Raw genomic sequence first — 25,862 nt, forward strand, 5'->3', positions numbered from 1 at the left:
AAGCCCCATGACCGACCAAAAAAGAAAAAGAAAATTGCCATTTTCTTCTCCATTTTTCATGTTTCTTTAATTAAAGGGATTAAATTCTGTTTAGGTTGCTCTGCACAGTAGAAAAAGTGGTACATTTAATTTATGCATATTACTTGATTAACATAGAGTGGAATTCCACAAAAAGAAAAGGTTCTTGTATGTAATGTTTTGTGGATATATGACTTTATATACTTTAGTTTTGACAAAGCATTTGACAATTATATCAGAAGTAACAAAAACTTGCATTGAATATATACAAGAATTTATAAAGATTATCAGATCTGTCCTGCAGAAGCAAAGAATTTATAGTTGATTCAAGTCACTATTTTTGGTGAATGTATTTGATGTAAATGATACAGCAAGAAAATAAGTTTGCTATAGAGAAAAATCTGGACTTTCCAAGTGAACATCTTCTTTCTGGAGATTAAGTTTTCCCTCCTTTAACAGGACATCTTACAGGAAAACACGAGAGACATTTCTCCATCTCAGGATGCCCACTCTATCATAACCTCTCAGCTGATGAGTGCAAGGTAATTGTATTTTTATTTATTTAGCATCTACTTACTGAGGGCTTGCTGCTTGCTCAACACTTGGCTAACCATTGGCTACAACAGTGAAGAATTACAGTAAGTAATGGAAGAAAACAGGAGATTGTCTGTACAATGTTTGGAACTTTAACCACTATTGTAATCATCTGTTGACAGTTGACTTTGAAAACTGCTAGGAACATGCCTCTGCTTCTGAGGCATAATTTGCATAAATATGTGATTGCAGCATTGTGCATTAAGTTCTCTTAAAAATCTGTGAAGTTAATTTACTCGCGTGAGAGCGCACATGCGTGCGTGCGTGCGTGCGTGCGTGCGTGCGTGCGTGCGTGCGTGGTTTTAACCCAGCCAGGCCAGCACTATCCCTGAGGTGTTTTGTTGTTTTTCTTAAAGCTAGTGCTGTACCGCCACAACTCCACTTTTAGGTGTTATTTTTTGTTTTTTTGGCAGGGGTAGTTAATTGGAGATATGAGTCTCATGGACTTTTTCTGCTGGGGCTAGCTTTAAACACAACTATCAGATCCCAGCCTCATGAACAGTTAGGATTACAGGAGTGAGCCAGCCAGTGCCTATCTAATTTGCTTTTTAAAATATTTTCACAATTTGTTTCTTCTTTGTCCATTTCTGCAGAATATTTTTCCTTTTGGTTACTCTGACATCTACTCTTGGCTAATTCTTTTAAATTATTGAAAAATATACCTCCTAAATAACCTTTGGGACTTTGAGGAAGCATTAAAAAGTAGAACTTAAAGAATTTTACAGAAGCAACAACTGAAAATGCTAATCTAATGGATTGTTCAGGTAGTATTTTGACAAGTTATCTATATGAAATAATTTGTTTAAACAAAGTATTACTAGTTGTTTATTTTACTTTGTGAACTAGGCCTCGGCCACAGATTTTTACTTGTCTGGGAAAATTTCATTAAAAATAATTATATTGGGCTGGGAAGGTGGCTCAGTGGTAGAGCGCTTGCCTTGCATGCATGAGGCCCTAGGTTCGATTCCTTAGCACCACATAAGCAAAAAGAAAAAAGCCAGAAGTGGCACTGTGGCTCAAGAGGTAGAGTGCTAGCCTTGAGCTGAAGAGCTGAGGGACAGCGCCCAGGCCCAGAGTTCAGGCCCCATGACTGGACTCCCCCTGCCCCCCCCCCAAAAAAAAAGAATAATTATATTTCTAGCTAACATTAACTTTCTTCAATTCAAATACTTGTTCTATCACTTACAAGTAGATCACAGGATGAAAATTTTCTTTAGTTGTTCTTTATGAAGAATAGTTTGTTTCCAATTATATATGTATTCTTAAGATTAGAATAGTTTTCTTCATTCCAGATTTTTTTTTTTTTTTTTTTTTTTGGTCTGTGCCTGGAGCTTGATCTCTGGGCCTGGGCTCTATCCCTGAGCTCCTTTTGCTCAAGGCTAGCACTGTGCCATTTCCAGCTTTTTCTGTAATTAATTGGAGGTAAGAGTCTCATGAACTTTCCTTCTCTGAGCTGGCTTCAAACCATGATCCTCAGATCTAAGCCTCCTGAGTAGCTAGAATTAAAGGCATGAGCCATCCAGCTTCCAGATCTTTTTTGTTGTTCATGGGGCTTGAACTCAAGAGTCTGGGCACTGTTCTTAAGCTCTTTTGCTCAAGGCTGGCACTCTACCACTTTGAGCCATAGTGCCACTTCGTTATCTAGTGGATAATTGGAGATAAGAGTCTCACAGACTTTCCTTCCTGGGCTGACTTTGAACTATGACCCTCAAATCTCACCCTTCTTAGTAGCTAGAATTATAGGCATGAGCCACTGGGGCCCAGCCTGCTCTTTTTTTTGTGGGCAAGGCGTCTTCTCTGTGTAGGGTCTTGCCATTATCTTTGGCCCGATTAGAGCTATAACAGCTCTCCCAACATCTAAATCTGAAGCTGATGAGACATCCTTCTCTGACAACTGATCTCTGTATTTTTATAATCCTCTTCTACTACTTGTCATTAAATTAAACTATCTGAAACTTTCGTTTTGCATAAAAATCCTCCTAAGATATAACTAAAAAATTATTGACTTGTAATATTATACATTTTAAGCAGTTTATTTTATTTATTTATTTATTTTGGGGGTCTAGTCGTGGGGCCTGAACTCTGGGCCTAGGCGATGTCTGTCAGCTCTTCAGCTCAAGGCTAGCACTCTACTACTTGAGCCACAGCGCTACTTCCGGCTTTTTTCTTTTTGCTGAGGAATCGAACCCAGGGCCTCAGGCATGCAAGGCAAGCTCTCTAACACTGAGCCACCTTCCCAGCCCCAAGCAGTTTATTTTAGAACATGAAAAATTTCAGTCTAAAGCCAGGCACCAGTGGCTCATGCCTCTAATCCTAGCTGCTAAGGAGGCTGAGATCTAAAGATTGTTGTTCAAAGCCAGCGCAAGCAAAAAATATCCTGTGAGACTTTTTTATCTAGTTAACTATTCAAAAACCAAAAGTGGTACTGTGGCTTAGAGTGATTGAGCGCCTTGAACAAAAGAAGTCAGGGACAGCACCCAGAACCTGAGTTCAAGCCCCATGACCAATTTTTTTTGTCAGTTTTGAGGTTTGAACTCAGGGCCTGAGCGCTGTCCCTGAACTCTTTTGCTTAAGGCTAGATGTCTATCACTTTGATCCACAGCTCTGCTTCCTGTGTTTGAGTGGTTAATTGGAGATAGATTTTTCTGCCCAGGCTGGCTTTGAACTGTGATCCTTAGATCTCAGCATCCTGAGTAGCTAGGATTATAGGTGTGAGCCACCAGCGCCCAGCCCCATGACCAAAGTTTTTTTTTTTTGGTCGGTCGTGGGGCTTGAACTCTGGGCCTGGGCGCTGTCCCTCAGCTCTTCAGCTCAAGGCGAGTGCTCTACCAATTGAGCTACTACAGCGCCACTTCCGGTTTTCTGGTGGTTTATTGGAGATAGGAGTCTCACGGTCTCTCCTGACCGGGCTGGCTTTGAACCGCGATCCTCAGATCTCAGCCTCCTGAGTAGCTAGGATTACAGGCGTGAGCCACCAGCGCCCAGCTAAATTTTTATTTATTTATTTATTTTTGAGTCCAGTCATGGGGCCTGAACTCTGGGCCTGGGCACTGTCCCTCAACTCTTCAGCTCAAGGCTAGCACTCTACCACTTGAGCCACAGCTCCACTTCTGGCTTTTTTCTTTTTGCTTATGTGGTGCTGAAGAATCAAACCCAGGGCCTCATGCATGCAAGGCAAGCGCTCTACCACTGAGCCACCTTCCCAACCCCCCATGGCCAAAGTTTTAAAAAAGATTTCAGTCTAGGGAAGAAAATTCTGGTGGGGGGAACCCACAAAACATTTTCTTTTCTTTTCTTTTCTTTTCTTTTTGTCAGTCATGGGGCTTGAGCTCTGGGCTTGGGCGCTATCCATGCACTCTTCAGCTCAAGGCAAGCACTCTATCGCTTGAGCCACAGAGCCACTTCCAGTTTTCTACTGGTTTATTGGAGATAAGAGTCTCAGGGACTTTCCTTGCCTGGGCTGGCTTTGAACCTCGATCCTCAGATCTCAGCCTCCTGAGTAGCTAGGATTACAAGTGTGAGCCACTGGCGCCCAGCGCACAAAACATTTCTGTTCTACATTTTTCCTCTTTTGGTCCCCTCTTTCAAAAGGTGAATCAGGCTTACCATAATTCATTTTTCCTGCAGTACACTTAAAGGTTGATAGAATTTTTTTTTTTTTTTTTTAGTTGTGGGGCTTGAACTCTGGGCCTGGGCACTGTCCCTCAGCTCTTTAGCTCAAGGCGAGCACTCTACCACTTGAGCCACAGCACCACTTCTGACTTTTTTCTGCTTATGTGGTGCTGAAGAATTGAACCCTCTCATGCATGCAAGGCAAGCATTCTACCACTGATCTATCTTCCCAGCTCCAGTTGATAGAATTTCTAAAACAAGCTATGTCTTACATTTAAAATCTCATATGGAAAGATTAGATTGGTTTCTTACGTTTATAAATGTTCTAGAATTTTTGTTTTGTGTTCTTGCAAAATCAGGACCCCATGCATACTAGGCTTGCAGCACTAGGCTAGATCTCTAACCTAACAAAAGCTCTTGAGTTTTAAAACATTCTGCATCTACATGATTGCCCTTGAGTTTTCCAGTAAACCTCTGTAGTCAGCAATATTACCATTTCTATTCAGTCTTGAACTTCTGTGGCTATGTGTGCTAACCAGTTACAAATATTTAAGGACTCACTCAGTGTCTTATTTAGTGACACTTATCAGGTAAGTGGCTTACACATATACTCCCAGCAATGAGGAGACTGATATCAGGAGGATTGAAGTTGAGGATAGCCTGTATAAAAGTTATGGGCCCCCATTATACCTGGTGGTTTGCCCTTGTCATTCTAGCTATGAGGCAAACATAAGTTGGATGATCATGGTTCAAGCCAGCCTGAGGAAAAATGCGAGACCTTATCTCAAGTATAACCAAGCCAGAAAAGACAGGAGGTGTGGCACAAATAATAGAATGCCTTTGTGACATGTGCAAGCCTCTGAGTTCAAACCCCAGTACCACCAAAATCAGGGAAGACTGCAAAAAAGGGGCTTACCTTAGGGAGGGAGGCAATGCATACCTATAAATATGTCAATAAGAATTTTATGTAGTAATATGAGAGACCAAAAGGCTGAAGATAATGACATGGTAGATTCTAATGTACTGGTTTTGATAAAGGAGGTCAAAGAAGATGTTCCTGATGAGTTGGCATTTGATCTCAGATATGGATAGTGGCAAAGAAACAGTTCTATAAGGATCTAGAAGAAATGGCTGTGGAGAAAGATTCACTGAATTTCAGGGATTGAAGTCTGTGGCTAGAACATGATGGGAAATGAGGAAGCAGGGCTCAGGTCAGGAAGGCCTGAGGTTTGGCACAGGAATGTTTCCATTCTGATGGCAATAGGAAGCATTGCCTAAGCAAAGGCATGATGTAATTTTGTGAACATTTTGTTGAAATGACATCTCACTTGAGGATAGAACTAGAAGAAGGCTGCTCAAGAAGTTGTGGCAATAGATGGATTCTGGACTAGCATGGTGTCTGTGGAAAGTCTAAGAATAGGTTGCATTTTGGAGTGGAGCAAGCTACTAGACTTGCAGGTGGATTCGATGTGAGATATGAGAAAAAGAAGAATCACAGATGACGTCCAGTTTTTACCTGGTCAACTTAAGATGGTGTGTAGCTGTTATCAGGAAGATTTGGGATAGAGCAGATATGAAGGAAGTGCTAGTTCTGACATTGCTAAACCTTAGTGAAGCTGAATAGGTAGTTGGATTTGAGGTCTCAATTCGCAGATGATGAAACTGAAACTGTAGTGATGGGATTTGTCTGAGATTAGGTAACTGTTTAGAGTTTTCCTATTAACTTGAACCCAAGTTATCCTTTTCTTTCTCTTTCCCCTTCTCCCCTCCTTTTTCTTTTCCTTTTCTTCTTTACCCTGTCACCTATCTATATCTGTATATCTATATCTATCTGGTCTTACTATGTTGCCCAAGCAATCCTCCTGTCTCAACATGCTTAGTATCTATGACTACAGGTCCCTACCACTATGCCTGGCTCTACCTAGGTTTCCTAATGTTTTCTTTGTATTTTCTCATTCTCTTCTTGCACTTCTTCAGTTATTTTTTGTTTGTTTGTATAGTTTTTTGGTCTTTTTTTTTTTTTAACTAGTTTCTTAACAGTTTATTAGCCCGTACAATGATAGGAATCCAGATTCAATCATCAGACTTGTGGTAAAGCTTTCCCACCATTTAGCAACAATAATTTCACTTTTCTAATTTTCACTTAGTGGCTGAAAAAGGATGATAAGAGGCTTGCCTTGTCTCTTATAGAGATTGTGATAATATGTGTACCTTTTACTTTCAAAGTACAGCCTAAACGAAAGGGATTATCATGAATTCTTTTACTTTAAGTAAATGTAGTCTTAGAAACAGGTGGATTTATTGACATTGTTGATGGTTGCAGGTGAGAGCACAGAGCCGGGATAAGCAGATAGAAGAGAGGATGCTGTCCCACAGGCAAGATGACAACAACAGGCATGCAACCAGGCACCAGGTATGGGCCTTGTGAAAGCTCTGGCTGGCCATTCAGTTTGAGATCCCCATCTTCAATCTCCTTTGACCCATGATTTCTCTATAGGCATATCCATGCCTCTTGTTGCTCAAGGTATGGCTAAATAACTTTTCTAGACATCAGCCCAGGATATTTACTTCCCAGGTAGTAAATTTCTATAAATAAATACTTCTACCTCATAAATAGTAGAGTCAAGCTACTTATTATAGAAATAGTAAGATACTCTTGATTATTTGAAAGATTACATTGTTCCATTTTCTAATTTTTCCCTCATTTTTTAACCCCATTATAGTTTGCTTTCAAGCCACCTCTACTTAGCTGGCTTATTTCTAAGGTCAGCAGTGATATTTCCTTCATATCTGATGTTAATCAGCTAGGTTGCTTTTCTTCTTTTTTCCTTTGATTTCCAGGAAGCATCCTTGTTCTAATCCTCTGAACATTTGAGTTGCATTGATTCCTTGTTCTTTTATAAATGGCTTTGGTCTTTACTTTTGGCTGTTTTTCTGCCTGGAACTCTATACCTGACCAAGAAGAAGAGATTATATTTATTCTTTTAAGGCCTTGTCCAATTCTTAGCTCTTACAGGAATTCTTTCCAAATCTTCACCTGCTATTAGTGAGCCACTTCCTTTAGTGTAGTCCATTCTAGTGTTCAAAAAATTTCAGCCTTTATCACATATTATTCATAGTTTCTTATCTAGGTGTCTGTTTTTGTAGTTAGATTTTAAGTGGATAACTGGGAGCATGGTAGTGAGGAAGTTTTGCTTGGAAGACAAATTGATCTGGATCTGAATACTGTGATTCTTTCTCTTGCTGTTTTGTCCTGGGCAGACCATTTAATCTTCCTAAACTTTATTTCCTTGTTAATATAAATGAGTGACAATACAGAATAGTCAGCTGAACCTTGTATATGTAATAGCTATCACATTGCTTGGCAATAAAAAGGACTCTAAGAAATGGCCATCTTTTTCATTATGTACCTTAGGTTCTCTTCTTACTCAGTTTCTTTGTTATTCATTTTGTATCACTATCAGATCAGTAAACATTACTTCAAAAATAGTATTCAATAAATGCTTACTGAGTTGTGATCTTCATCTTATTTCTGTTGCTTTGAAATAGGGCTTGAACTCAGAGCCTGGGCACTGTCCCTGAGCTTCTTTATGCTCAAGGCTAGTGTTATACCACTTGAGCCACAGTGCCCCTTCCACACCTTGAGAGAGAGAGAGTGTGTATGTGTGTGTGTGCATGCGTGCTCAAGGCTAGTGCTCTACCATTTGAGCCACAGTGCCACTTCCACGCCTTGAGAGAGAGAGAGAGAGAGGGAGAGAGAGAGTGTATGTGCGCGTGCGTGCGTGTGCGTGTGCGTGCGTGCGTGCGTGTGTGCGCGTGCTCAAGGTAGTGCTCTACCACTTGAGCCACAGCTCTACTTCTGGCTCTTTGGTACTTAATTGGAGATGAGAGTCTCATAAACTTTCTTGCCTGGCTGGCTTGTAACTTCCATCAGATCTCAGCCTCCTGAGTAGCTAGGGTTTCAGGTATGAGCCACTGGCACCCAGCTTGACTTGCATTCTTAATTCATATTAATGTTAGGATAAGTTTACAGCCAGGTGTATGTGGAGCCAAGTGCTGGTGGCAGGATGATCAGTTACAGCCCAAGCTATACAAAAAGTTCTCAAGACCCCCCATCTCACCTGGCACTGTCTTAGCTCATGCCTATGATCCTAGCTACTCAGGAATCTGAGATATGAGGATTGTGGTTCAAAGTTGAGTGATTCTTCAGTTAATCAGCCCCCCCCCCCCCCAAAAAAAAAAAAAAAGAACTGGAAATGGAGTAATCCTTAAGTGGTAATACACTAGCCTTCAGTGAAAAAGCTAAGGGACGGTGCCTAGGCCCTGAGTTCAAGCCCCAGTACTGGATTTTTTAAAAACCTATTTCAACAGGAAAAACTGGACATGATGGCATGCCAGACAACTACAGTGTCCCAGGTATAGTATGAAATACAAATAGGGAGATCAGAATCCAGGCATGGCCCAGAAAAAAAGCAAGACCTTGTCTCATATATAACCACAGCAAAAAGGACTGGAGAGCACTTGCCTAGCAAGCACAAATTTCTGAGTTCAAACCTTAGTACTATTAAAAAACAGAACCTATGTTTAACTAGCAGTAAATATAGTTCGAGTGTGAAGGAAATTAATGTTAAATTATAAAATGGATACATTATTCACAGGTAACTAAATTTTTGGCTCTTTTTTCTTTATAAAAATGTTTATTAAAATTTTGTAGTTTTGAAGTTTAACTCTTGTAATGAGTTTTCCAGCTGACTTCTCAGTTTTTTCTTTTAGGCACCAACAGAGAGGCAGCTGCGCTATAAGGAAAAGGTAGCAGAACTCAGGAAGAAAAGAAATTCTGGACTAAGCAAAGAACAGAAAGAGAAATGTATGGTGAGGAAAAGTTTAGTTCTTAATTAGCATGAATTTAGCTCATTTGTTTCCCTTTCGCTTTTTAAGCTTTTGCTTTGCAGATTAGCCAATTGCTGTTTTTTACAAGAGACCATCAGGTAAATATCAGAAACTCTTTGCTGGCGCTTAGAGCTTACTATAGTCCCCAAACTGGGTTGTTGAATGGAAACAAGTCTTGGAAAAATTTACAAAAAGTTCTTCGAACCTGTCTTGTGACAAATTCCAAACTGGCCAGAACCAGATTAGCATGGAAGAAATGATAATAGGAACAAAGATGCAAATGAATAGTTCTTCAAATGCTAATGTATGCTTGAAATCTAGTGTGTTGTTCCTGAGGTAAACCTACTCCTTCAGTTAAGTACTTTTGTCTCTTTTCTGGGGGAGGTGGAGTCTAGTGCTGCAGGGAAGGGCTAGAATCCAGATTTAAAAGAGAAGTCTCTCCCCTCCAGTTTCTTTCCAGGGACGGATTACTTGTATCGAATGTCATGGTAAGGCTTGATTATTATTTAAAGTTGGACTGTTATTCTCTTAATTCTGTGTTTTTGTCCTTCATCTTGCTTAATATAGTGTCTAGCCTGCATTTTCTGTACACTTAGGCTCAAGTTTTAAGTGGGAACCTTACACAGTTGGTAGGTAGTACTATGTGGCCACAGCAATTCAGGTGAAAGAATTTGGAAGACTGCTTAGTCCAGCTGCCTCTCTCCCTACTTGCAGGTTTCAGTCTAGCATCTCAAAATACTAAGGCTTGGAGAATTTGGTTTTTATTTCTATTTGTCTTGCTTGTAAGTCAGGGGAATATCTTCCTGGGTTTGTTGTCCTTCGTTTCTTACTGTCCTGTATGTTTTCTCTGGAAGAAATAGAGGCCTAGAGTCCTGATCATGGACCTTAGCAATAGAAGGTACTCTCTCCTGGACCTTTCAAAGCATCTCTACTGACTAACTAGGACTTTGGCAGTACCATGCAAATAGTCTACCTGTACTCTATCCCTGGCATCTAGGGTGTAAGCACTGTGTAAATAGCTTCTAGTTGTGGTTGGCATACTTTGAAAGGCAGTGGACTACATTTAGGAGCAGAGAGTATCATGCTCTGGTTATTTTTCTAGGAACATAGACAAACCTATGGGAACACTCGGGAGCCTCTCTTGGAAAACCTGACAAGCGAGTATGACTTGGATCTTTTCCGAAGAGCACAAGCCCGGGCTTCAGAGGATTTGGTGAGTGCTAAAATCTCCAATTGAGGGAGGACCCTTGTAAAAGGCACTTAAAACTGCCAAGAAAAATGATTAGCAATCATTTTGATGGGAATTAAATGTACCTTGCTGCTTGAATCTCTCCCTTTACCCACTTGTCCTTTTGAGATAGCCCACGCATATTTAAAATGAATAATCCACTTCTCCTCCCCCCATACTCCTTACAATATTCACCTCCTTTCACTCTGAACTGGAACTTCCAGTTGGGCTTGAAGTTATAAGGCTGGTTAAAAACAGTAGATGCTCCTTTGTCTCTTGAAATTTGCAATTCTGGAAACCTCTGAACGGTTGAGGTGCAGTGCACCTCGCCTTATGTAGAGAAAGCTTCCTTAATACACATCCTACAGTTACTCTAGGAGCATGAAATTAACTGACAAGGAAAATAATTGGGAAGGCTAACTTTCAGATATTTTATTGAATTTGTTTACTTATGAGATGGGAGTTTCACTATGTTGCCCAAGCTGTTCTCAAACCCTTGGGCTCTACCAATTCTCCTGTCTCAACTCCCCAGTGCTAAGATCACTGGTGCTAGCCTAACCACTACTCTTGGCTGCTGTTTCAGAATTCAACTTTTTTTTTGCGGGGGGGGTCCGATTGTGGGGCTTGAACTCTGGGCCTGGGCGCTGTCTCTCAGCTCTTCAGTTCAAAGCTAGCGCTCTACCACTGTGAGCCACAGCACCACTTCCGGCTTTTTTCTTTTTGCTTATGTGCTGAGGAATTGAACCCAGGGCCTCATGCATGCAAAGCAAGCACTCTACCACTGAGCCACCTTCCCAGCCCCAGAATTAAACTTTTATAATTAGCTCACACTTAGGTGTGATGCCCTAGGCATTATTGAGTTGTACAAAGGATTTATAATTCCATAAGTTAGGAAATGAGTACAGTGTTTCCTGGACAATGTCACCCCTTGACTTTGCCTCATTTGCTGCTCCCTGCCCATAAATTATATGGTTCATTTTTTACATCGGCTATATTGAATACCATGATACATTTGTTCAGCCTTCTTCCATTTCTGTGTCCCCTTCCCCAAAATAAAAAGACAACAATGAAAATAAAACCAACAACAACAAAACCATGTTTCCATTTCCTGGAGTTTGTTTTGATAAGTATTGTTTTAGATGTCTGAAGGAGTTAGACCCTTGAATACCTCCTCTAAGTATCTTGTAAATGCACAGAGCCCTGTATAAGTTATCATCTCTGGTTGTGTTTTAGAAGTAATGTTACATAGAACATCCTAGGCTGAATTTTTAATAAGGTTAGATCAAGAAAATTCTGGTGCTTGAATTTACCTCAGAGTTAATAATGTGGTCAGGGAAATTTAATATGTAAAGTGAATCTCATCTTCACCCCTCCCTTTTTTTTTTTTTATTGTATCAAATACTAGAGAGTTGAAAATTTATAGGAGGCAAGGTTTGATGGTTGCAGTAGGCTGGCTGCTTTCCACTGCTGATTTTCTCTCCTGTTCTGGAAAGACACTGTCTAGGCAGTTTTTCACAGCTTTCCACCTGGGTATGTTTACAAACTATTTCTGTAGTCAGCTCATAGCCACTTTAAGAAAAAATGATACACAGAAATATTCTCTACAGTCTCACATACCAGCGTTAAATACTTTTTTAAAAAATAACTTTTATTGTGAGACTACTGTACAGAGGAGGGGTTACAGTTACATGAGCGAGGTAATGAGTACATTTCCTTTGTTTTTCTCCTACCATCCCTTCCCTCCCATCTCCACAACTACACTCCCCGCCCCCCCAAATGCTTTTTCTTTTAATGTCAGTCAAGAGGCTTGAACTCAGGGTCCCTGAGTTCTTTTTTGCTCAAGATTAATGCTCTACCACTTTGAGCCACAGCTCTACTTCTGATTTTCTGATGGTTAATTGGAGATAAGTGTTAGGTTTAGGTTTTTAAAGAACTGCACCACGCACGTGGTATTCAGGTAAGGGGTAGGTTTATTCAGTAGACCTGATGGGACCAGGCAGGGTTGGCACTCCACAAGGCTGGCAAAAGAGAGAGAGTGCGTCTGGCCCCGGGTTAGGCCTTATATAGTGTAGGGAAGCTGGGGGGGGAGGGGGAAGGGAGGGTGTGTCCAGGTAAAGGGAAGTGGGATCAGGTGGGAGAAAGGTGTGGCCATATCAGGTTAAGATGTGACCTCTTCCAGGTGTCCCAGTTGCCTAGGGAACGCAGGTACTGGGCGAGGTCTGTTCGCTGTCCAGGAATGGACCTTACAATAAGAGTCTATTATTTTCCTGCATGGACTGGCTTTGAACTGCGATCCTCCCATCTCAGCCTCCTGAGTAGCTAGGGTTATAGGAGTGAGCCATTAATGCCCAGCCAAAAATATCTTCTTTTTTTCTTTTTGGTGGGGGTGGGGGAGAGATGCTGGGGCTTGAAGTTGGGGCCTGGGCCCTACCCCTGAGCTTTTCTGCTGAAAGCTAGAGCCAAAGTTCCATTTTAGTTTTCTGGTGATTAATTGAAGATAATCTCCCAGCCTTTCCTGTCTGGGTTGGCTTTGAACTGACATTATTATGCCACTTGCAAGAAAAAAATGATAAGAACTAGATAGTATCTCGCGCGTTGAGCAAGATAAGCCAAGTTCAGAGGGTCAAATATGACAGGTTTTTCTCCCAAATGTGAAACCTAACCATAAGTGGGGACTATTAAGGGAAATCAGTGAAAGCGGGAAAGAAAGGGGAGCAGTTGAAGGCAGTGAATATAATCCAAATATATTATGTATGTTTATGAAAATAGCTTGTAGTTAAAAGCTGTAAGAGGCCAGTGTGGAGCTAAAAAAGTAATGGGGGATAAATGAATTAAATGAAAACTACATTTAATATATATTAAAACATTTTAAAGGGGCTGGGAAGGTGGCTCAGTGGTAGAGCGCTTGCCTTGCATGCATGAGGCCCTAGGTTCGATTCCTTAGCACCACATAAGCAAAAAGAAAAAAGCCAGAAGTGGCACTGTGGCTCAAGTGGTAGAGCGCTAGCCTTGAGCTGAAGAGCTGAGGGACAGTGCCCAGGCCCAGAGTTCAGGCCTCATGACCGGACCCCTCCCCCCCCCCCCCCCGCCGCCACCCCCCCATTTTTTTTTTTTTAAAGAAAAAAGTAGACATTGCAAATTTGTCAGGGATTCACAGGCCTTATAGAAGCTTTTGCAAATGAATGAAACACGTTCTAATAATCTTGTCTTTAGTTTTTGGATTTTGTTGTTGGTTTTTTTTGGTCAGTCATGGGCTTGAACTCTGGGCCTGAGTGCTGTCCCTCAGCTCTTCCACTCAAGGCTAATGCTCTACCACTTGAGTCCCAGTGCCACTTCTGGTTTTCTGGTGGTTAATTGGAAATTAGAGTCTCACGGACTTTCCTGCCCAAGCTGGCTTTGAATCGCAATCCTCAGATCTCAGCCTCCTGAATAGCTAGGATTATAGCAGGAGCCACCAGCTCCCGGCTAGAATATTTTTTTATTTTTGGGGGGGGTCCAGTCGTGGGGCCTGGGCTCTGTCCCTCAGCTCTAAGAGTTAGGAGTTTGTAATAGATTACCTTCATATAATTTAATTTGGCTTTGGCTGGTAAAAATGAAGTATAATAGATTACCTTCATATAGTTTAATTTGGCTTTGGCTGGTAAAAGTGAAGTCATATCCAAGGGCTTACTCTGATGGGACCCAGAATGTGGGTGTAGACAAACACCTGTTGAGATCTGTGTAGCTAGTAAGTTTTCTAGAAGACTGCTTGGTTTTCCAAGCTTAGCATGATGGCCTCAAACTATAGTCTTCTCATTTTCAGCCTCAGGAATAACTAGGATTACAGGTAGAAGTCGTGATGCTTGGCTCTTTTTGACTTTGATTTCTTCCTTGGCAACAGGAGAAGTTAAGACTCCAGGGCCAAATCACAGAAGGGAGCAACATGATTAAAACAATTGCTTTTGGCCGCTATGAGCTTGATACTTGGTACCATTCTCCCTATCCTGAAGAATATGCACGATTGGGACGTCTCTACATGTGTGAATTCTGTTTAAAATACATGAAGAGCCAAACAATACTCCGCCGGCACATGGTAAGTTGTGGTGGGTGCCTTTGCCCTGACTGAGATTGGGATGTTACAAGATCTCTGGATTTTGTTCTAGAGATGGTATCTGTCCAAGCAACTCAACATAGCAATGGGAATTGAAAGCCATATAAGGGAGGTCAGCCTGTAACAGAGGATGAAAGACTTGTCTGATTTTATTGACAGTCTGTTTATTATGTTTTTTTTTTTTGGGGGGGTCCGGTCATGGAGCCTGAACTCTGGGCCTGGGTGCTGTCCCTCAGCTCTTCAGCTCAAGGCAAGCACTCTACCACTTGAGCCACAGCGCCACTTCCAGCTTTTTTTTTTTTCTGCTTATGTGGTGCTGAGGAATCAAACCCAGGGCCTCATGCATGCAAGGCAAGCGCTCTACCACTGAGCCACCTTCCCAGCCCTTTTTTTTTTTTTTTGGACTAGCTGTGAGAAAGTCATACAGGGAACTGGCCACCTACGGCTTATACCTGTAATCCTAGCTATTCAGGAGGCTGAGGTCTGAAGATCATGGTTCAAAGGCAGTCAGAGCAAGAAAGTCCGTAAGACTCATCTCCAGTTAACCACAGAAAAAAATAACGAAGTGGCTCAAGTAGTAGAGCACTGGCCATGAGCACAAAAGCTCAGGGATAGTCTCAGACCAAGTTCAAGCCCCAGGACTGGCAGGAAGAAAAATTCATAAAGGAGATTTTTGTCATGTAGCAGGGATAGAGAAAAGGGTAAAAATTAGTTTAATTTGTTTTTTCCCTGTCTGCTGAGACAAAGTCTTACAGCATAGTTTGTGCTAGACTGGAACTCACCTCAGCCTTCTGAGTGCTAAGATTATAGACTTGTACCTTGTTTTGAGATACCTCTTAGATATAGGTCTGTTGTTCCCATAGTCATAAAATAATTGTGGCCTTTAGTTTGCCTGTCTTCGTTGTGTTGTGCATCTTTGTGTGTTTGCACACATACATTCATGTGTTTGACAGCACTGGGGGTTGAACTCAGGGTGCTGTCCTTTATCTTTTTCACTCAAGGCTGACACTGTCACTTACGCCACAGCTCTACTTGTGGCTTTTTAGTGGTTAATTGGAGGTACCTTTTCTGTCTATGTTGGTATGAACTATGATCCTCAGATCTCAGCCTCCTGGAGCTAGTATTATAAGTCTGGGTCCATCTTCCTGTCTATTTTCTGTGGTTTCCATGTGCTAAGCACCTAAACATAGACTTACTAGGGTTTCTCTAACAGTTTTCTTTAGTTCAGTGATGGCACTTTTTCATGTTCCTGGCTCTAGAGCACATAATACTGTCTGTAATTTTGTAGTCCAGTGCTGCTACTTTGACTAGTATGGGGATAGAATAATAGAGTAAGTGCAGGTGGAGGCAAGGATTGGTGGAGACAGTTAGGCAGAGTGAGTAGTAGTGGTGGCAGCCTAGACAGATTGTCCAGTAGGGAGATAAGTAAGACTGATATTACAATTATAATATGATGTTAACTACTTGTCATTTACCTTTTTTTCTTTCTCGTTGTTTAGTAACACCAACCAATAAAAACCAAAAAGGCAAGAAATAGAGAAAACAAAAAGTCTGGATAGCTCTATGAGCATACTGAATATTTTATGGTCTGTTGTATTATATAAGTATAAAAATCAGCTGGGCACCAGTGGCTCATGGCTGTAATCTTAGCTATTCAGGAGACTGAGATCTGAGGATCACAGTTCAGAGCCAGCCCAGACAGAAAAGTCCCCATGAGACTTATCTCCAATAAATTACTCAAACAAGCTGGAAGTGGTACCTGTGGCTCAAGTGGTAGAGTACTAGCCTTGAGCACAAGGAATCTCAGGGACTGTGACTAGGCCCTGATTTTGAACCCCAGGATTAGCAAAAGTGAATAAGTATAAAAATCAAATGTCAGGAAATGCCAATCTATTAATCCAAACCTATTCTGATTTCCTATTGCTTCAGGTATAATCACTGAAATGGCCTTGGATTAGTTTGGTTGTTGTTGGAAAGAAAGTACTAGCATGAGGAAAGGGGTAGATATAATCTTTAGATTATAGGTGTGAGCTACCCAGCACCAGGCCATATATTTTTCTTTTCTTTTTTTTTTTTTTCCATCAGTCGTGGGGATTGAACTCAGGGCCGGGGCCCTCTTACTGAGCTCATTTGTTCAAGGCTAGTGATCTACCACTTTGAGCCACTGTGCTACTTCCTGTTTTTGAGTGGTTAATTGGAAGTAAGAGTCTTACCTGGACTTTCTGCCCACTCTGGCTTTGGACCACAATCCCCAGATCTCAGCCTCTTGAGTAGCTAGAATTACAGGTTTGAGTCACTGATGCCTGACTCAGGCATTCTTGAAAGCAGTATTTATTAATCTTTTATTTTTATTTTTTGGCCAGTCTTAGGGATTGAACTCAGGGCCTGGGCACTGACTCTGAGCTTCTTTTTGCACAAAGGTAGCATTCTACCACTTAAGCCATTATGCAGTTTCTGGCCTTTTTCTAGTTATGTGTTACTGAGGAATCGAAACCAGGACTTCATACATACTAGGCAACCACTCTACCACTAAGCCACATTCCCAGCCCCTAAAGCAGTATTTTATAATGTATTTACATTAAAACCTTTCAAGGCACACAAATGTAATTCTAGCACTTAGTAGACTGAGGCAGGAGAATCAGTTCAAGATCAGACCTGGATACATGGTGAGTTCTAGGCCAGCCTTTACTAAAGATCAGACTCCATTGTTTTTTGTTTGTTTGTTGGTTGGTTGTGGGGCTTGAATTCTGGGCCTGGGCACTGTCCCTGAGCTCTTCAGCTCAAGGCTAGCGCTCTACCACATGAGCCTCAGCCCCACTTCCAGCTTTTTCTGCTTATGTGGTGCTGAGGAATTGAACCCAAGGTCACATGCATGCAAGGTAAGCACTCTACCACTGAGTGTTAAGATTGCCAACTGGGGGTTGGGGGAACAAAAGCTGGATGCTGGTGTCTGCTGAGGTCTGAGGATCATGTTTGAAAGCCAGTGGGGCAGGAAAGTTCAGGAGACTTTTATCACCAATAAATTTACTAAAAAGCTAGAAGTGAAGCTGTGGCTCTAGTGGTAGAGCACTAGCCTTGAGTACACTAAAGCTCAGGGACAGCACCCAGGCCAACAACAACAAACAAAAAAACCTGAAACTTGGGCACTAGTGGCTCATGCCTATAATCTTAGTACTCAGGAGGCTGAGAATCTCAGTTCAGAGACAGCTGGGGCAGGAAAGTCTATAAGACTCTTACCTCCAATTAACCACCAGAAAAACAGAAATGGCACTGTGGCTCAAGTGGTAGAGTGTTTGCCTTGAGCTGAAGAGCCGAGGGACAGTGCCCAGAGTTCAAACCCCATGACTGACAAACAAGCTGTTGGCAAGGCTATTACTTCAGTGGTAGAGCAGTTGCCTATAGCTATGTAAGTCTCTGGGTTCCATCCCCAACACCACAAACCAAACCAAAATATTGGCCTTTTAGGTACCTTGTGCCCTCTTGTGGCCATGTGCCTCCAGCTTTCGGCTGCTCAGCCAGGTTCCCTTGCCTTCTTATATAAAGTGCTGGAACATATACATAGTTCCATAGTTGTTATCATTGTGAGTTAGATTTTCTAATCTGAAAAGGAGATGGTAATGATGAGTAGTTACTGGTAAAGGTGAGTATAAAGTACTTAGTAACACTAAGCTGCTAGGAATAAGCTGCTTAGGAATTTCCTGTTTAATAAGCAAAGGTATTCTTATCTGGCTTTTGTGTAGTAGATGATTTTAATCTCCTGGGCTGAGGTAATGCCAAAGTATAGCCCAGAAAACCTGTTCCAAACAACTATAAAATGCCTTTAAGTATATTGTAGTGACTTTAGAAGCCTTTATTTTTCTGGAAAAAAAAAATCTCTTTTGTTTACTAAGGTGTGTTCAACTGACCTTAACCACATTTGACCTATGATTTCTTTTCCTACTAAGGAGTATCTCATAGGGAGACTTTTCCTTGATGAAAATTCCATTCTCTTACAGGCCAAGTGTGTATGGAAACACCCGCCTGGTGATGAGATCTATCGGAAAGGCTCAATCTCTGTGTTTGAAGTAGATGGCAAGAAAAATAAGGTAAAATGTCATAACTTAAGAGAAATGGTGATGCACATTCATGGTTTTTAAAGAAGAATGTGTAGTTTTTGTTATACCTTGTAACAAGCTAGAGATATTGTATGTTATAGCAATGGAAAAAGTCTGCCTTATGCAGGATAGTGGTATGATTATTATTTAAAAATAATTTTTTGTTGTTGACTTTAGAAGTCAACAGCCCTCACATAAATTCTTTTTCTCCTTCCAGATCTACTGCCAAAACCTGTGCTTGTTGGCCAAGCTTTTTCTGGACCATAAGACATTATACTATGATGTGGAGCCCTTCCTGTTCTATGTTATGACGGAAGCAGACAGCACTGGCTGTCACCTGATCGGATATTTTTCCAAGGTCAGCAGGATCTGGTGATTAAGAAACTAATGGCCACAGCAGGGATATGGGTATTAATAATTGAGGGCTCACGTAAATCCCTAATACTTTCAACAGTAATAGCCCTTCCCTAAAGTTGAGTTGGGGTTGATATTATGGATAGTTTAATGAAAATGCTCAGTTCTTTACTGAAAGCTTTATCCAAGCCAGGTGCTAGTGGTTCACACTGTAATCCTAGCTACTCAGAAGGCTAGACTTGAAGGACTGTAGTGCAAAGCCAACTCATTTAAAGTATGTAATTGACTGGTTTATAATACATTTTCAGAGCTATATGAACACTAGGCACTTGTCACAGTTTTCATAATTTCTAAAGGAAACCCTGTGTGCATTAGCAATCTACATTTCCAGTCCTTCTGTATATAATAAATTTGCCTATTTTGGACATTTCTTTTTCTTTCTTTTCTTTGTCTTTTAAATTAAAAAAAAATTTTTTTTTGTTTTGTCCTGGAGCTTGAATTCTGGACCCAGGAGCTGTCCTGCTGTCCTTGAATTCTTCAGCTCAAGGGGAGTGCTCTACCACTTGAACCACAGTACTACTTTAAATTTTCTGAGTGGTTTATTGGAGATTAGGGTCTCACAGACTTTAGGTTGGCTTTGAACCATGATTCTCAGGTCTCAGTCCCCTGAGTAGCTAGGATTACAGCCATGAACCACCAGCACCTGGCTTGGACATTTCTTATATATAGAATCTTCAAATATGTGTTGTAATTTTATTCTGATCCCCTTTCAAAATGAAGGCGGCTTGTATTTTGTTCCTTTCCATTAGGCAGGTGACTAGCCTTCTGAAAAAATACCTCTAAAGAGAGCTTCAGGGACTAGGAGTGTGGCTTAGTGGTAGAGTGCTTGCCCAGCTTGCATGAAGCCCTAGGTTGATTCCTCAGTAGCACATACAGAAAAAAACAGAAGTGGCGCTGTGGCTCACGTGGTAGAGTATTAGCTTTGAGCAAAAGGAGCTCAGGGACAGTGCTCAGGCCCTGAGTTCAAGCACCACTTCCAGCTTTTTCTATTTATGTGTTACTGAGGAATGGAACCCAAGGGCTTCATGCACGCAAGGCAAGCACTCTACCACTGACCACCTTCCCAGCCCCCCAGGACTTTTTGTAAGCCATCTTATATTGTATATGAGAGAGGCATGAAACCTTTGGTTCCAAATCCAATCTGTTTGCTTTGATTTTAGGAGAAGAACTCATTCCTCAACTACAATGTATCCTGTATCCTTACCATGCCTCAGTACATGAGACAGGGCTATGGCAAGATGCTCATTGACTTCAGTAAGTGAAACTGCTAAGTCTTATCAGTTCTACAAGGCAGAGATCCTTTTAGTGGTATTCATCATTTTGTCCTGTGATCTTTATAAATTCTGGCATGTAGTGGTAATAAGTAAACAAACAGTGGGGAAAATCTGAACTCTTGGGTCTGAATTGAACATTGATCATTCAATGAATGCAGGAGCCTAAATTGATGCTTAATAGGCAATACTGACAATTACCATGTAAGCGCTATAAGATTGTCCTGATTTGAGACTTTTTTCAGCAGAGCACATACACACCTAATGCTTAAAATCTGTTCCTTTGATGTGTGAGATTTCTCTTTCATAAAGACATGTTTAGAGGTAATCCATATACCAGATAGAGGCTTTGGATAGTACACTGTACTCACTGAAGTTGATTTGTAAACTTTATTAGTAATGTTAATCATGACACAGTTAAGTCATTAGATACACACATTTCCATCTGTCTTCAAATAAGATACCCTGTTGCAGTTCTCATGCTATGAATAGATGTCCTTTCCATGGTCTGTTAATGCCTGTTTTTCCATGGTTTTTTTTTTTTTTTTTTTTTAATTTCTGTTGGTAGTTTAAAATAGTCTCTTACCTGGGCACAGGTGGCTCATGCCTGTAATACTAGCTACTCAGGAAGCTGAGATTGCAGTGCAAAGCCAGCCCAGCAGGAAAGTCTGTGAAACTCTTCAATAAACTACTCAGAAAAAGCTGGAAGCAGAGCTGTGGCTCAAGTGGTAGAGTGCTAGCCTCAAACAGCTCAGGGACAGTGCCCAGGCCTGAGTTCAAGCCCCAGGACCAGCACACACAAAAAATAGTGCTTAAATATTGTTCCTTAGTGCAAGAAGAAAGACTGGGCAAGGCACTGATAGCTTACACCTGTAATTCTAGCCACTCATGAGGCTTAGATCCAAGGACCATGGTTTGAAGCCAGCTTTAGAGACTTATTTCCAATGAACTACCAAAAAGCCAGAAATGGAAGTATGACTCAAGAGGTAGAACTCTTAACTTTGAGCAAAGTAGCTATGGGACAAAGCTGAATTTCTGAGTTCCAGCCCCTTTGCGGCACACACAAAAAAAAGGCTGACAAACCTATAGAGGTTACATGAACTTTCTACAGGTTATAGTGCTTTCTGGCTGTGAATACGATGTCACTGAACCAATAGAATGAATTAAATAAGGTGTTTTCAAAACACATAAAATGAGGTTATCCTGTACTTCCTTGAGTAGTTGTTTGGTGTTTGCAATTTCAATGGAACATAACTGCTATGACTTAACAATCTACTCTAAGCCAGCCGCTGATGGCCTGTGCCTCTGTAATTCTAGCTACTCAGGCAGAAAAATCGGCAAGATTCCTATCTCTAACCAACACAAACAGGGCTAGAAGTGTAGCTCAACTAGTAGAATACCACTACTAGCTAGGTTTCTAAATTCAAGGCCAAGTACCAAGGGGAGAAAGATAAGGAATCTTAAGCTGGTGTGGTGGTACACACCTAAAATTCTAAAACCTGAGGCTAAAGCAGGAATATCAAGATTATGAGGGCTGGAAAGGTGGCTCAGTGGTAGAGTGCTTGCCTTGTATGCATGAGGCCCTGGGTTTGATTCCTCAGCATCACATAAGCAGAAAAAAGCTGGAAGTGGCGCTGTGGCTCAAGTGTTAGGCACTAGCCTTGAGCTGAAGACTTGAGGGACAGCGCCCAGGCCCAGAGTTCAGGCCCCATGACCAACAAACAAAAAAGATTATAAGCTAACTTAAACCTACACGACAAGAACTGCCTCGAACAACAAAGCTATGTTATGCAGTGAGGTGGCTTCCTATTTCTGTTCCCCATCTACCTGTTCATATACCTACTAACCATACACTTACACAGAGCCATTGTTAAAATTCCTAGTGAAGGTTTCCAGAGATTTTTCATGTCTATTACAAGTAACTGCACATTTACAATCTTCCCCTTTTTATCCATATTATATTTAACAGTATATTGAATGACTGACCACTAGTTGATACTGCAGACTTTACTTCTTTTTCTTTTTCTTTTTTTTTTTTTTTTTTTGTCGGTCATGGGGCCTGAACTCTGGGCCTGGGGGCTGTCCCCCAGCTCTTCAGCCATAAACCAGCGCTCTACCACTTGAGCCTCAGCCCCACTTCTGGCTTTTTCTGCTTATGTGGTGCTGAGGAATTGAACTGAGGGCCTCATGCATGCAAGGCAAGCACTCTACCACTGAGCCACCTTCCCAGCCCCCAGATTTCTTAAATCTTCCATGTTGGCACACTAGTCTTTGCTATTAGGATGCTATTCAGTGTTGTTGGAAAAAGTCTATGTTTGTTCTCTGGCAGGTTATTTGCTTTCCAAAGTAGAAGAAAAGGTTGGCTCCCCAGAACGTCCACTCTCTGATCTGGGGCTCATAAGCTATCGCAGTTACTGGAAAGAAGTGCTTCTCCGTTACCTGCATAATTTCCAAGGCAAAGAGATTTCTATCAAAGGTTGGTTTTTATCTCTTGTAAAAGGTGGTTAACCCCAGTAGATAGTCTTAACTTTTCCATTTGGCTCTGTTCCTGCTTTGTCACCTGCAGAGTTAATGCCTATTCTGTGTTCCTTCTGAATATGAGGAGGGAAGGCCTCTTAAGTATTTTGACATACACAGGAGCCTCAATGAAAGATATATCTGTACATCTTGCTGGGTGCTAGTGGCTCATGCCTATAATCCTACTTGGGAGGCTGAGATATAATAAGGATTATGGTTCAAAGCCAGCCTGGGCAGGGAATGTCTGTGACTCTTATCTCCAGTTCACTACCAGAAAACTGGAAGTGGTGCTGTGGCTCAAGTGGTAGAGCACTAGTCTTGAGCAAAAGAGCTCAGGGACAGTACCCAGGCCCTGAGTTCAAGCCCCACAAACGGAAGACACATCTCCTTTGGAAAGGTGGAAGAATTTAGTGTGGTCTATATTTGACCTTGATTTCTGAGGTTGCAAGAGTAGCTTCTTGGTATAACATCTTAAGTACCAAAGATTCTGGTCCTTTTGGATTTCTCTAAGTGAAAGGAGGCCTTGGTTGGGGGTATTATCTATACTGTGACCCAATTTCAGTAACTCTTGTGTTTACAGAAATTAGCCAGGAGACAGCTGTGAATCCTGTGGACATCGTTAGCACTCTGCAAGCCCTTCAGATGCTTAAATATTGGAAAGGAAAACATCTGGTTTTAAAGAGACAGGTGAGGTTTTCACCAGTTGCTTGTTAGGTTAGGTGTCCTGGAAATTTAGCAGAGCCTTACCCTGCCACCCACAAAGTAATTCCTCTTCTTGGCGGGATTTGACTATATAAGCACCTTCCATTGGCCTCATTTCTTAAGCTGATAGGAAGAGCTCTATGACCTTACGTTACTAATCTTACTTATCTCCTACCTTGTCCTAACCAGGAAATTTTGGTAAGCTTCTGTCTCAGATTCTGATGACACATGTTAAGCAGCTTTCTGTTGTACAGCACTTCTGTTTTCTTAGGTCAGTGAAATGGCTATCTGTAGAAGGGAGTCCTCAAAAATTCCGAGTTTGTGATAATGGTTTTAGATTGTTTGAATAGGTTCCATCTCATTTAATATGCCCACTTTAGGTAAATAATGATTTTTTTGTTCCCACTAAGGGCAAAGTAGGAAGACAAGGATTAGGTAGGAGAACAGTACAGATCAAAAGAATAATATCTTATATCTTAATATATTATTAAATTTGGCAATTCCTTCTCCGCTAATACTCATTTGTTCTCGTTTTTTTTTTTTTTTTTTTTCTAGGACCTGATTGATGAATGGATAGCCAAAGAGGCCAAAAGGTCCAACTCCAATAAAACTATGGATCCAAGCTGCTTAAAATGGACCCCTCCGAAAGGCACTTAAAGTGTTCTGTCATTCTGAGCCAGCGAACCCCAGCAGTAGGAATCCGTACCCTAGGGATCTGTCTGTCATTTCTGTTGTTCTTGTGATTGGCAAGTACAGTATCCTTTGGGAAGGCCATCCCCTCAGGACTGTCCTGGCTCCGCCTTTTGTGTACACTGCAGACGCTGGTTCTGAGGAACTATTGTTTCGGCCTCAGTGAGGTTGCCTGGAGAGATCTGTATTAGACTCAAGTGCAGATCCCTCATAGCACTGACCCAAGGAGTTCTGTTATGGTACTGTACTTGTCCAGTCACTGGTTCCCTCCTCATGTCCTTTAGCCCCATGAGGTGTATCTTGTCCTCTGAACTTTGTACTCAAGCTTCTTCCCATCTGGTTACCAGATCTCCAGACATGGCTACCACCACAGGGACCCTTCTAGTTACTCCTTACACACGTATTTTGTGGAATGGTAGGGAAGAGGCAGCATTTGTGAGTACGTGTGTTTGAGGGGTCCATTCACCTTGGATTTTGTCTTAAAACTTCTTTCTGCTATTTTTATGGAAAGACTTATTTTTGATCACCATCGGGCTGATCAGAGCCAAGTAATTCTGACGTTTCCCAGGGATTAATCTTTAAAATAGCACCTACTCCATCTGAATGAGATGGGGAGAGGAATAAGAGGTGGAGATTTTGCATTTTGATTTATGTTCTGTGGGCAATGTCTTGGTGGAAGGGAATTGGTAATTCTTGCTTCACCAGGAAATGTCTAGCAGTAAATGTCTTCTCTTATTCGCTGGCCCTTTTTATGTTTGCAGGTGCCAAATAGTTTCGAGTTCTTTCATACTACATGTTCACTGGTTAATAATACTACAGAACCTTTTCACCAATCTGTACCAGTCTGGTATAAGATACCTACTTTTTCCTCATAAGTTGCACTGATTTTTGTCCAGAGCGTCCTGGAGAAGTGGAAAGTGGTCTCAGCCCATGACTCAGCAAGGCAGAATGGCCACCCTGCCACCGTTTGCTCATCTTTTCAACAGTGCCTCACCTTCCTCTAGGCTAAATGCTTCTGCCCCTCCAAGAACTCCTCCTCCGTTTCCTTTGTGGGATGTACCACCATCCTCCTAGTCTCTGGTCTCCTATTTTTGGTGGTGTTCGAGGAAAAGATGTTCCCTCTAATTTCTCCCTAGCCGGTTATAATCTGTTATCTTGGGGCAGCTTTTGATGTCTTAACATGTCGCCCTTCCCAACTTGGTCCCAGCACTGCTGTCTTCATGTGGCGCCCTCACCACAGTCCCAACTCTGGTCATTTGTGCCTTTCTCTTGTCATCTCTGTACACTACTTATATTCACTGTGGGTTGAGGGGAGCTGGTGTTAAGCATGTTCAGTGGAGGCTCCCCTCCAGTTTCAGTGTCACTGTTCAGAGTATCCAAAAGCAACTTTACTGGGGGTTTTCTTAAGGGGTAAGGCCTTTTACATGCTAAACCCTTCCCCACATGTGGTAGAATGTGCTCTCAGCATCTACTCAATAAAGCATGTTCTCTGCACATGTCTGATTCATCTGGAGTGCTCATTTATGTATGGAAAGATGCAGCTGCTGATAGCCCATTGAGGGTTTGTTTTCTCTAACAGTGTTACACATTCTTTCATTGGATTCATCTTAGGATTTTAGAGGCAAATGAATTATGGGGCAGGGGAGGACCACTAAATTCCTTTCTCAAGAAAGGAAAATAATAATTGCTGGAATGATTTTGCTCACAGACTGCAAGTTATAAGAACATAGCCTTGTGGGCAA

At 41.5% G+C, this 25,862-nt stretch overlaps 1 protein-coding gene across 3 annotated transcripts in view; it reads left to right on the forward strand.

Annotated features, from left to right (window-relative positions):
- The window catches only part of Kat7 (lysine acetyltransferase 7), a 40,647-nt gene extending 15,031 nt beyond the window's left edge, over positions 1-25,616 (forward strand). Inside the window, exons 5-15 of one of the 3 annotated variants that reach the window (XM_070028317.1) lie at positions 478-560; positions 6,548-6,637; positions 8,998-9,096; positions 10,217-10,327; positions 14,223-14,414; positions 18,428-18,517; positions 18,744-18,884; positions 20,101-20,194; positions 22,541-22,687; positions 23,309-23,415; positions 23,986-25,616. In XM_070028317.1, the coding sequence (XP_069884418.1) occupies positions 478-560; positions 6,548-6,637; positions 8,998-9,096; positions 10,217-10,327; positions 14,223-14,414; positions 18,428-18,517; positions 18,744-18,884; positions 20,101-20,194; positions 22,541-22,687; positions 23,309-23,415; positions 23,986-24,087 (1,256 nt within the window). In that variant the 3' untranslated portion in view covers positions 24,088-25,616. The remainder of the gene's footprint in view (positions 1-477; positions 561-6,547; positions 6,638-8,997; positions 9,097-10,216; positions 10,328-14,222; positions 14,415-18,427; positions 18,518-18,743; positions 18,885-20,100; positions 20,195-22,540; positions 22,688-23,308; positions 23,416-23,985) is intronic. The other 2 variants (XM_070028319.1, XM_070028318.1) reach the window with 2 other exon arrangements.
- Positions 25,617-25,862: the final 246 nt, after the last annotated feature.

Source organism: Dipodomys merriami, unplaced genomic scaffold (genome assembly GCF_024711535.1).
Source record: "Dipodomys merriami isolate MVZ:Mamm:240054 unplaced genomic scaffold, mDipMer1.0.p SCAF_19, whole genome shotgun sequence".
Lineage (NCBI taxonomy): Eukaryota > Metazoa > Chordata > Mammalia > Rodentia > Heteromyidae > Dipodomys > Dipodomys merriami.